Source organism: Centruroides sculpturatus, unplaced genomic scaffold (assembly GCF_000671375.1).
Source record: "Centruroides sculpturatus isolate CEXI.00-Female unplaced genomic scaffold, Cexi_2.0 scaffold143, whole genome shotgun sequence".
NCBI classification, from domain to species: Eukaryota; Metazoa; Arthropoda; class Arachnida; order Scorpiones; family Buthidae; genus Centruroides; species Centruroides sculpturatus.
In genome coordinates this window covers 208,956-222,152 of record NW_019384447.1, presented here as the reverse complement: position 1 = coordinate 222,152, position 13,197 = coordinate 208,956, and the positions used below count along the sequence as shown (strand labels likewise).

The 13,197-nt window shown below is 30.7% G+C and overlaps 1 protein-coding gene and 1 long non-coding RNA gene across 3 annotated transcripts in view; one reads left to right on the top strand and one right to left on the bottom strand.

The window, feature by feature from the left end:
- LOC111620420 (potassium channel subfamily K member 9-like) overlaps positions 1–3,001 on the bottom strand; it is a 7,565-nt gene extending 4,564 nt beyond the window's left edge. Inside the window, exons 1-2 of one of the 2 annotated variants that reach the window (XM_023362336.1) lie at positions 2,609–3,001; positions 2,080–2,242 (exon numbers count right to left, since the gene is read on the bottom strand). In XM_023362336.1, the coding sequence (XP_023218104.1) occupies positions 2,080–2,215 (136 nt within the window). In that variant the 5' untranslated portion in view covers positions 2,216–2,242; positions 2,609–3,001. Of the gene's footprint in view, positions 1–2,079 lie in introns of both variants that reach the window. The other variant, XM_023362335.1, reaches the window with a different exon arrangement.
- A 4,867-nt stretch (positions 3,002–7,868) lies between these two features.
- LOC111620419 lies at positions 7,869–13,191 on the top strand. The gene is made up of 3 exons (XR_002755906.1): positions 7,869–8,503; positions 8,612–8,868; positions 12,790–13,191. It is a non-coding gene; the product is annotated as an uncharacterized LOC111620419 (long non-coding RNA).
- Positions 13,192–13,197: the final 6 nt, after the last annotated feature.

The following is a 13,197-nucleotide window of genomic DNA, read 5'->3' as shown; positions in this document are numbered from 1 at the left end:
TGTTTAATTATTTTACATGTTTTAATTATTTGTTAAAACTTAATAATAAATCTATTTATTACCATTTTTAAATTTTATGCGGGAATAAATTCACCAATGCTTGTTAAATATTAGAAATATAAATAAAAGTGGTTTTTCTTTTCATTTATATTTTTATTCCTTAAATTCATCTTCAAAGTGCTATAAAAGCGTATAATTTATAAATAAAATTGTGAAGTTACTCTTAAAAAAACTTGTAAGAACCCTCATGGGGCATCCATGAAAGGATTTCCTTGTCTGCCATGTTTACATAACATTTAAGAGGGATGTTTTAAGTAACTAGCCAATTAAACCACGTTTTAAGTTATATACTTCTACTGCACGCTCACTGTTAAATTGAAGTTTTTAATAGTTTTCCACTTTCACTTTTATAAACAATGGTGCTAATACGTGTATTTAGTCCGAAACCAAAAGAAAATATTTTTTAAAAATTTAATTATTTAAAATTAACCAATCGGGTAAAAGCTTGTCGTTGGACCAATCGCGATATATAAGGCAATCTATCAACTAGCGTTTGTTGCTAGGATACCATTCTTTAATAGAAGAGCGTCACACGAGCCATTAGCTAATTGGACGTAAGGCGTATGGGCGTGTCCTGATTGACGTTCTGTAATGGATATTGTTAGCGAACTTCCGCAATATTTCGGAAATAAAAAGCGATGATGATAGATAAAGGAAATTTTCTTTAGTGATATTTTAACTTTGGAAATATAAAAATGTGCTAAATATAAATTACCCGAAGGCTATTTTTATGAAAAATTTCAATGATGAAAATAAACTTTAAATGTTTGACGTCGAGTAATCGTCGGTTTAGAATTGCCGTAAAAATGGGAGGTTCTTCGGAACTGTTTGTTGTTGTTTTAAAGTTATCGTTTACTATAAAATTCTATCAACGAGAGAAACGGAGTTTTTATCGTAGTTTCTGATTGGACAATTTTGCGAGTCATTTAGATAACGATTTTAAACTAGCTAATATATACTTTGGATATTGAAGTCAATCGATGATTTTTTAACGTCGTTATAAATTACTCGAAATTAAAAACAGCGTCGCAAATATGTTATTCAGTTCATTCTTCTGGTGATAAAAAACTTTCGCGCCGATTCATACCAACGGAGAGTTTAAGTTACAAAATTCAAAATGGCCGGAATTAAAATGAAATCGTGATCAAATTTGAAATTAACCAATAACGTGATTTGTTACGTCACTTGTTATCAAGTTTTCAATTAATCGTAATTTTAAAATTATAACGTTAAAGTCAACCATTTAGTTTTCTTTATTACTTTATGTAAATTTTAGTCGTTAACTTCTCGTAAATTTATTTATGTATTTATTTTAAGAAATCGTTTATCTTAATTAAAAATAATATGTTCTGTTTTTTATCAAACTTTGCCATCTGGTCTCTCTATCAATTTAACTTTTCTTCACTTTTCGAATCACTTATGATAATAAAAGCGTGTGTCTTCCATTTCCTTTCTCGATGTTGCCATAATTGCCATTATAGATCAATCACTGTTCCTATAATGGCTGTGCCAAGCCAATGTTTGAAGTCAGTTGTGCTGTTTTATTTTAAAACATGTTCTTGAACTTATTAAGTGCATTTATCTTTAAACAAACAATTAAGAAGTTGTTTTCCTTATAAACTGTGATATCCTAAAGAAAACACTTTAGTTGCTAAGCATCTAAAATAATCAAACAACTTTTTTCTTATGAGAATTTTGATATTCCTTTTATATTAATTTTAAAAAAATAAAAATTAATATTTATCAAGGTTATGTAATGCAGAAAACGTTCTCTCGAAATTAATAGACTATAAATATATTAAAATTAGTCATTTTGTATATATATTATGTCAATGGATATTTATTTATATATCAATTGACGTAATATTTATATAATAAAAAGCTGTTAAAAGGACGTAAAATTTCCCATAATAAAGAATTTAAAAACATTATCTTAATCGATTACACTTATTTTTAATATAAATTAATAATTATTAATAAATATTTACGATAAAAAATACTTTTTGTCTTTATACTTACCTATCGTTGTTATGACAATTATGGAATAGAGAAGTGCCCCAGAAAAAGACCATTGAAGACTATGATTTTCTTGACCATCAAAACCTTCTTTTCTAACTGCTTTTACTACTTTTAGTTCGAATTCTCTGATTTTCATATGGGCATGATAGGTCCAGTTTGTATCCTGTAAAAGGGGGAAAGAAGTAGTAATGTCCCAAAGAGATTCGACTATTTTCTTTCTTTCTTGAATGATCTCTATCCTTTTCATCTTCTCGTGTTTGGCCTCGAGCGCTTCGAAAGTAAAGGCTCCCATAATCGTATAGCCCACAACTAAAGCGCAGAGGCCAATATGAGAGAACAGCAGAGTAAGACCAATACGGAGGTACCTTAGACACTTGTCGCACCTGGTAGGTGTAGTCCTCATAGTGATTTTTTATCTTTAAAAATCATTATGCTAAATAGTAAATAAACTTAGATCGTTTAAATAAACAGTTATAAATTCTCAGTTATCCTTTTCTTGGAACAAAAACTTTTGAGTAAAGTTACTCACTCTGACCACGTGTTCTTCTCCACAGTCCTGTTTGGAGTAATGAAGTCTGACATCCTCCTTCACTTCTCTCGACGCATGCTTACTGGAGATTTGTATTTATAAATAACTTTACCTGGCCGTCTGCAATTTTTTTTCTCTACTTCAACGGTTTAAAAAATGAATGAGACATGATCTATAGTTGCTGAAAATGTTTCATTTAATGTTACAGTAATAAAAATCTTATAAACGTTTGTACAATGGGTAACATTAATCAAGATCTCAGTTATAACAAAAAATGAAAAATTAGCATTTTAAAAATAATATAGTTTTATTTTTTCCGAAAAATATTTCCCATTTAAGCGTTTCTTATCGCTAAAAAAATACGTGTACAGTACATATAACCTATATAATAAATGTTAGTTTTTAATCATTAAAAGTCTATATTATAATTATATTTTTAACTATAAAATTTTTAATAAATAATAATTAAACTTAACAATTTAATTTAAGAAAATATATATATTTTAATTTTATCATTTTAAAACTAATATAATTTTTTATTTGCTATGTTTTAGCAATGATAATTGCATTTCTTCTGTTTATTTTAGCTGTAATAAAATTATATGTAAATTTTTAAGTTAATTTTTAAATAGTTTAATAAAATATTATTAATCAGCAATATAATTATAATTATATTTTTTTATTAATTTTTTACTATAACTAAAACATACTTTTGGTATTAATTGAGGTATAATTTTATAGTCTCGAAATACATTAAATAATTATAATAATTAAATATTTGCCTATGTTTTTATTGCTATTCCTCGAAATACAAGAAAGAAAGCTGAAAAATCAGTTCTTGAAACAATTTTGTTAAATATTCGTTAACTTACATTTTAATTATATTTAAAAAATAAATACATTGGTCTAAATTGTAATTAAGGATTTGTCTTTATCCTATAGTTAATCGATTATTTGAAAACTCTGTTATTGAGAAAATTAAATTATCGGGACAAAAATTAGTGAGACTTTTTTAAATATTGGAGAAAATAACTTCTTATGTAAGCAGCGACGTTCAGTTTGCCAATATTTTTGTTGAAAACAATTTATAGAAAAATATGAAAAAAAATGAAAAGTTTTTTAAATAAAAGCGAAAAAGGTTTTCAAATTAAAATAAATGGATGAAATATAATACGAAGAATTAGGTCTTAGACATAAATATATAAATGAATTAAACTACTTTTCTACTAAAAATGTTTATTGGACATTTATATAATCATGAATCAAAATCAGTTATAAAAATTTAGTTTTTCCAATTAAATATAATAGAAAAATTTGTTAATTTGTTTAATTATTTTACAAGATTTTTATTTTTTATTCTTGATAAATATAATAATAATAATAAAACACGGTATTCAAATTAACTCATGGGATATTTAACGTTATCAAAACAAATAAATATCTTCTATATCAGTTTGTTAAAAAGATCATAATTATTTACAACGGTTTATTTGTTTAATTTGAATTATTTGAAATGTATTGTTTGTCTCTAGAAAATAAATAAATTATATACAATTTTCATGCTTTACAAATTTTAATTAATGTTAAATTAAAATTTAATTATTAAATGAAGCAGTGGTATCTCTTGATTAAATGTGTCATGTATTCAACGTAATGTACAGTACTTAAATGTTATTTTCTAAATGTATAAATTTCCCATTTTTATATCGAAATTGCAAATATCGTTTCTGTTTATTCCGTATATAAAATGCTGTTATTTATTTATTTAACTCATTTTAAGCTGTTTCTATTTATTTTAATTAAATGGTATACAAATTGGGTCATAGATTTAAAAATACATTAGATAAATTTACAAGTTCATAGTGATTTATTTTATTGATTTTACTGTCTTTCGCTATAGTTCAAGGCAGAATATATTTAAATTTATAATTATAAATATAACTATCCAAAATCATTTTTAATATTATATGCTAATATTAATTCTATACTGTTGATTAATACTAACATAATTTAATTAAATCAATATATTATAATTAATTAGATAAGATTATACACGAGATAAATTTCCAAATTCATAAAGTGGATTTTAAAATTAAACTTATTAATGAAATTCGTTTGCTTTACGCGTTATACCGAAATGCGTGTATACATATTAATTAATGTTGTTTTTTTTAGCAAGTCAGGTAAGGCGAAAATGATTGAAGTCGATTTAAAAAAGTATCTAAAAAGGCATTATTTGGTAGAATAAATTTCCATATTTGTTAGAAACTAACGATGTATTTAATAGTGTTTTATAAATTAAGAAAACTTCGGAGTGATTTAGATTTACGTGTGATTAACTTTGTTATAATAAACAAGGTAGTAGGGTGATTAAAACATTTTAATTGTTGTTATTTTTAATGCAGTTAACTTTATATAGTATTAGCTGTATTTGCAGCGTAAGAAGATTTTTTGGGGAACGATTTATTTCGACAAGAGCTATAATTTTCACAAAGCGATCTTATCGTAAAAGTTTTTCCGAAACGTTCCTTAACATTTTCTATCAACTTTTTAAATTCGTTGTAATTCAGCGAATTTTTCGTGGAAAGAAAAACTATTGATACACGAAGTAAATCTCATTTAAAATCAGAAATAACAACATTTGAACCTTTAAGCATTTTGGAAACTTTCCAAATGGAGCACGTGACTTGAAATGACGATTTTTGCCGCTTTGGGGCGCCTTTCAATTTTTCCCGAATGTCGTTCGTTACGATTCTAGTGACTGTGTTTCAAATAAACATTGGTTATCGTCCCAAAAATCTATTAAAGAAAAAACGCAAAAACTAAAATTAAAGATAGAAAATAAATATTACCTTAGATAATGTATCAGACTTCATCTGGGTAATAATTATAGACTGATAATTTTATAAGTTATTTCAATATTCGTAATTTTAAATCTTTGTAATTGATATTTAAGACATTTATTCGACATAAAATGTTTTTTCTGAAATTACTTCCTTAGTGTGGATGCATAGTTAATACACTTAATATTAAATAGTAATTCTGATAATTTCATTTTGAAGAAAACTTTTGTCGCCATCTATTGATTGAAATTTTCATGTAAAACTCAAATTTTCATGTTACGAAGAAATGATGTTCAAAGTAGAAAAAATATATTTGGCTTTGAATGAGATTTGAACCAGTACATCTGAAGTTCTATCTAAAACTAATGGATACAAGTTACGCTGTATTCTTGTCTTCTAATGGCGTTCAGCTTTAGAACATAGAAATGATTTTATCATGTCGTAAGATGTAATAACGTAATGGCTTTGTTAATCAAATAACATATGAAGTGTATACAAGCAATTCAGAAAGAACGAAGAAACAATAACAGGAGGAATACGTCCTTTTATCAGCTTGCTGCTGTAAAAATTTTTGTAATAAGAAAATAATTAATTAATTAATTAATTAAAGAAATATTAATTAAGCTGACGTTTTTCTTACGAAATTTTAATAGTCGCCGATTCTCTTTAATTCGAGAAAATGAAACAGTTTAAAAAATTTATATCAATTGGACATAACTGCAAGATAACTGTTAACGGTACTTGAAATATGAAAAGAAAGAAAAACATTAATTTAATTATCTTTCTCGCCTAGCATTAATTATTTAAATTACTTAAAGATCTACTATATGTAAATTATTTGTATTAAAGTATCAATATTGTACGCGCTTTATATTTATTTATTTATTTATAATCTTAAGAATATTTCGCAATAGGCTGATTTTCTATAAACAGCAGGCTGTATACTGTTTCAAATTTGAATAACTTGGAGAAAATTATAGATATTTGTAATGGTCAAAAGCATTGGCGTAGCCAGAGTTTTGTTATGGGGGCCTAGTAGAGGCCATCCTGGCACAAAATTGAATTATTTCAAATTATTGTTCATTAAAATGAAATTTTCATAGGAATCAACAATAACTTAACACACACAAAATATGAAACTTTCTTTAATCATACGTTCTCGTAACATTAATATCAAACTCTAGCAATGCCTTAAACAAAAATTAACCAATAAATTATTTTTTTAGCATTCTTTAATACAGTTCACCGTTTTTAATCTAGCTAGATATAGACCAAGGGTGGCCAACAGTTTTTTCCTCAGGGCCGAATTGAAAAGAAAACTTTTTTACTGCCCAAACCAGAGGAGGCCCTAGCAAGATTTTCAGGTAATGCGAGATCTTATTGTGGCGTCATCCCGCAGAGAGACTAAACTGTACATAGAGATTACAGATACACTTCACATTGGACACAGAAAGCCGTTGACCTTTTTTTTTTTATTATTTTTTAAGGGTCAGAATTTCTCAACCTTCCTATGACTTCAAATTGTGAGGATATAAAGAATTATCGGGGATCCATTCGAACAATTATTTGAAGTCCAATAGGCCTATTCCGAAATTAATTGCGGGCTGCATAAATTCATTAAGCGGGCCGTATGTTGGCTATGCCTGATCTAGAGTTTCAGTGGGTACACTATACCCAATTAAATTAGCTTCAGCTTTTTATTTCTTTTTGCAAATCGGCTCAACACTTTTTCGGCTGTAGTTTTCTGGGGGAGGCACCAGGTTAACGGGGGCCGTGCCCACCCATGCCCCTTCCTGGCTACGCCCATGGTCAAAAGAAATAATAATGATAATTGTTGTCGTAGTTCTTCTCCGCCCTGTAGAGACAATGAGGGCCTCTTTTAGCAAGCCTATTATGGATTCAGCCAAGCACACAACGGGTCGGCCGGGTGGTGAGGGACGGGGCCCGACATATCCGAACAGACCACCACCCGAAAAATTCCTGAAGATTTTTCGCCCCTTCCGGATTCGATCCCGGGACCCCAGAGCGGTAAGCTGCCACCTTGACCGCTCGGCCATCCTATTAGGAAAAAAAAATCTATATTTCTGTTCAGGTCTACCTGTGGCTCAGCGGTTTCGTTCCTTGAACGCTGGAAGTAGGTTCGCGCCTCACCAGGACGTGGCGTTTTCCGGTTTTTCTCTACGTCTGTAACGCCTGAATAGGGGCCAGTTACTCCTGGAAGGCATTATTCCCCGCGTATAAAACAAAAAATATATGTAACTAAGTTACTAACCATGTCACATATAGGGTGGCTAGACGGCCACCCTATATGTGACATGGTTAGTAAGTTCTCTTCTCTTGTATCAAGATGATACAAGAGTAGAGAACTTCGTATAAAGAATGGAAGTGGCGGCCAATGTTGGAAGAACGAGAGGCGGCACCTAGCGGAGAAAAAAGAACCGACGTGTTGTCGGAAATCGAAGAAGGTCGTGTCGGAGAAAGAGCCTACACGGCTAATATCTCCATATTAAACTCTTAATTAAGAAGGAGTTTTTATAGTTGTAAGAAAAATAAGAGGCGACGCCCAACGGAGATAAAGAAATAAAAACCAGACGATAATTGCGACTTCTGTATCGTCAGAAAATAGTTTATTATGTATAAGCTATTTGTCGTCAGTTCCTTACGATGCCTCGTCCAGTGTCGGAAGATATTCGGAATTTAATAATTCAGCACAGAGAGGAGGGGAAAACCGTGCGCGAGATAGCCGAAATGTTTAAGGTTACCTCATGCACGGTTGTGAATAATTCGAAACGTCACCGGGAAACCGGTAGCGTTTCTGCTCCCCCCCAAAAAATCGGATCGTCCTCGCCTCACTAACGAACAGGAGGATGAGACATTGAAACAAAACAAGGTTTAGTTCTATCAGGTGTTGTCGTTTTAAAAGGATTGCCCTAACGGTAATCCTTTTAAAACGACAACACCTAATAGAACTGAACTTGCTCGTATGGTTGGACACCGTGAAAAGAAGGCATGTAGAATTACAGCATACTATGTATTTCCAATATATCATTTTGTATGAATTTAATAATCTTGTAAAAAGAAAATTTTATCAACAATGTTCTTATTTATAGCCCAGAAATGTAAGAAATGGGTAATATTAATATATGTATTTTATTTTCAGACTCATACAATTCAGCTTGTTTGAAAGACGAGTGACGGGAAAGCAGTGCTTGTCATCGCAGAACATCGCAGACCATTTGGAGTTCACCCGCCAACGTCAACATTGGACAAACTCTGAGTGGTAAAGTGTATGGTTTTCCGATGAAAAAGTCTTCCGAAGCAATAATAACGGAATGGTGTGGGTCTGTCAACCAAAGGGCGAACGACTCAACAATAAATACATTCATCCCATAGAAAGGAGTGGGCGATTTTCCCTAGGTGAATTTTTACATTTCACTTTCCCTATATTTATAGAATAATTGTTACTGTAAACAGTACACAAATCCTGTATTTAATATACTAAATAGATAAACATGAAAAAATATTAGCATATTCAAAATAGTTTAACGTATTGAAAACTGCATACTACAGTATCTCCTCTCAGCTTTTTAACTATCGTAAGCTTAGAGTATAAAAAGGAAGAGGAAAAGCTGAAATGAAATTACAAACTACAACTGGAAAAAATATTTTTATGTGTAAATCTTGATTTAAACTTGTTTGCTCTTTTTCTATAATCCCAAACTTGAAGGGTTCAGAGTGATGTCCAGCAATTCCAACATCCAAAGGTGTATCATGACAAAAATTCTATGAAGTAAAATTAGTTCCTTGGATTATTAATCTGTGGATATTGGAATTGCTCAAAGAAATTCTCAATTTCTATGCATTTGTAGCTAGAACTATTTTAAGATGATCAATACAAAACCTTCCTCACTTATTTCTAGCCATTTATACAAAACGTTAGTACTTGTGTATAAACGGCTAGAAATAAGCGAGGAAGGTTTTGTATTGATTATGAAATTCTCAACCCTACAAATTTAGGATTATACAGAAATAACAACAGAAATGCAGCATCCCTAACTGACTGACTGATATAATTTCATATTTATAATGAGAATTGTATCTATTTGACTACAAAATGAAACTATTTGATTCTGTTCTACATTCTTTCAAAATGGTTTTATAAAATGGATGTTCTTGTAAAATAGATATTATTGCAATAGAATAGATAAATTACAGATAAGATGGTAAAAATAACTGATTCAAATAGCAATTAAATACAAAAAATAACATAAAACTTATAGAATGACTGTTAGTGCATAAAAACAGATAGTAAGTTATCAATTTAACCATGTTCAATTAAAGTAAATGTTTTGAGTGATAAAGTACAGTACATTTTATAAATTAATTTTTTTGGGATCTTTGAAACTATTGTGATTTCTTACAGTTTAATACTGAATATGTTTTAACTCTAACATTGCTTGAGTTCAATTTCTTAATGAGAAAGTGCTTCTTATTGGTGGAAGCTGACATCTGGAGAAGTATTTATTGATTATTAGCTTCAGTGTGTAGTCATATTGTGAGGCTCTGGACAGGTCCGAACCCTCACTAAAATTCGCATTAAAATAATTGTTTTAGAGAAAATAATATATTAGTTAGAAATAGATTTTTATTTTATGAAAACGCGACGCTAACTTTTAAACAATAGAATAATGTAAGTCCGTCGACCATTTCCGGTTGGAGGTTTCGAATTGTCATCAGGTGACGACGGGAGACCAATCGGAAAGGGGAATCTGAGAGAAAACAGATAAAACCCCGGAAATTCAAGGACGCGAGGGCTTCTTCTCCCGAAAGTTCCAAGTGACGGACCTGTTGTTGTGTGTGTGTGTCTCGCACCCATCTTCGTCTCCATCTCCCGACCTCGGATCGACATCTTTCGATCAACGGAAATCGACCGCATCGTCCTGGAGTTGTCGAGACGTGATGGAACGGTTCATTCGCGAACAAGGGACACTCCTTCAAAATGGGACTATCTTGGAAAGGAGAGGAAGACCCAGCGACCGCAGCCGACGTAGAACTTCCAAGATCGCAGTAATCTTGTAAGCTTCTTTCGTGTTTAATAAATGGTTGTGTTGTTTGTAAACGAAGCATCTATCTCTGACTCAACTGCTTCCACATGTCGTTGATTGTTACCGCTCGGCAATCCAAACGGCAAGGGAGACGATGAAGATCTATAAAACATATTATCATTCGTCGAAAGTTTTTTTATTTCTCCCCCCCTCGGCCCCCACAATATTATCTCTGCAAATTATCTTCAATTTTGGTTTAGGCTATTCTGACTGTAAAATTCTTTTATAAAACAATCATTGTTAAATCTATATCATATCATCCTTTTTATTCTTCCTATGAAGATGATATGGTTTTAAAGCTGATTGTAACCTCTTTGGTCTCCAGCAGATGGCAGTAAAAGTTTCATGCTTTTCTTTGGGAAAATCCTTTTTCAAAATTCTCAATTACAAAAGTAGATAGAACCAAACAGTTTTTTTGCATTAGAATCCTATTTAATTCTTGTATTAATGTAAGGTTCAGAATTTTTAAAATGAAATTTGTTAATTTTCTAAAAATATTTAGTCATAAAAAATTAACAAATTCAATTTTCAAAATTCTAAGCTGTATAATAGAAGAGTTAACTCATTAAAGTTTAGCAGTACAATCATTTACCAATATGCATAAGTAGACATTTCATGATGTGCTATAACATTTCACAAATTTTTCAGCAAAATTTCTACAAAAATACTGTTTTAAGACTAATTTATTTGTGGTGGTAGCACTCTAATTCTTTTTGTTTTTAGTGGTACATTAAAAGCAGGAAAAATCATGGTGTTCTTAACATGAATTTTGAACAGGGATATTTTATAAAATCATTATTTTATTATTTAATAATTGCAATTCATGGACTTAGTTCACAAACTAAGAAGGCACTTAGAATAATTTTTAGTTTAAGACTATTTACAAAAATATTTAATTTTCGAGTCTATCCATTATTCCTTTTTACACAATCATGTAAGTATCGATCACTAGAGGGCTAGAACTTGATAGTAAGGTGAGAAGATTTACTTATTGTTTTTTAACATTAAAGTGTCAGATCCTCAAATAAAAGGCTGACGTTTGATCTTTTTTAATAGTGGAAAATTTTTACCTATTACAGATATATTCAATTACAGATATACTCAATCTTACAAAAACTAAGATTTTGCGAGAATATATCCACAAAAACGTCACTACGAACATTTTCCAAACCAACAAACGAGATTGGTCATTGGAATTTTCTGGACGAATGCTTTGAGATATAAGTAAAGACATAGGATCAGTAAAAACAGACATCTTTTCATCAGCAACTAACCTGATAACGTACCCAACAATAGTTGCAATGTTTGAGTGTCCAGTGTGTTACAATTATATGGGTCTCCTGATAAATCAATGTCAAGCAGGGCACTTGGTCTGTTAACGATGTCCAGTCTGTCGAGGAGAAATGGATAGAAGTAGAAACTTGGTTTTAGAACAACTGTCAGAAAAAATTGCTTTTCTATGTAAGTACAGAGATCATGGGTGCAATGAAAGCCGACTTTTGCAAGATAGACAAGCTCATGAATGATATTGTCCTTTTAAAACTTGCTTTTGTCCATCCTTGGAATCATGTCGATGGGAAGGTACTTATCAACAAATAATCAGCCATATTATAGAGCGACATTCTATTATGATAAACCTTAAGCATGACACCATTCGTATGATCATTGTTGGTTCAAATTTACTTCATGATTTTAATTGGACAACCCGGCTTTATTGTTATTATTGACATTTCATCATACAAGTGATTAAAACCAAAGGAGAAAATAATTCGTACACCATTTATATTATAATTCGAATAGTAGGAAATAGAAGAGATGCTACCCGTTTCATTGGAAGAATTGAAGTAATAGGAAAAGGTAGACGTATGCTATGGGAATCGATACCCAGAAATGTAACAGGAAATACACAACACATTATATCTATGGGAGATTGTTAGAGATTGTTAGCCTTTGACCATGTTGGAATGTATGCTTGAAAATGGGATGTTGACAGTTATTATAACAATCAGTCCCTCCAGATTACCAAGTGGTTTTAGACGAAATCATGAATGAACAAAAGAAAAAAAAAAAAGGGGGTGAGAGAGAAAAAAAGAGAGATATATGTCCATTTTTCCTTTATCTTGATATGAAATATTTTTATTAACCTTGAATCTTAAGAGAATTTTAGTCCTAGAAGAAAATATGAATGAAAATTGATGAATGTTAACGAATAGTTGTTTTTTATTTTCCATAGATGCCATGGATGATCTTGATCTATCAAGATGGTATTGAGAACCTGATTTTGTCCAGTTTGAATCATCCCAATCTTCAGGAAGTTCCTCCGACTCCTTGGATAATCTTTATACATTGTCTCCTTTGCTTATTCAAAAGCAGTTCTCCAAGCAAGAGCCCAGAATGACAACCCCTTCATGACACCCAGTGATCGTCACCATACCATTAGAAGCTAAAATACCAGAAAAAAGTGAAACAAGTGAACAAAATGGCAGAAGAGCGTGCATGCCATTTGGCAGAGGGGAGAAAGAGCAAAAGAACACCAAGAGGAAGAACACCTCTGAGAGAGAGAGAGACTGAACAATCCTCAAGTGAAAGGAAGAATTAATAGATGACATACCCGACGAAAAAACAAAAAAAAAAAAAAAAA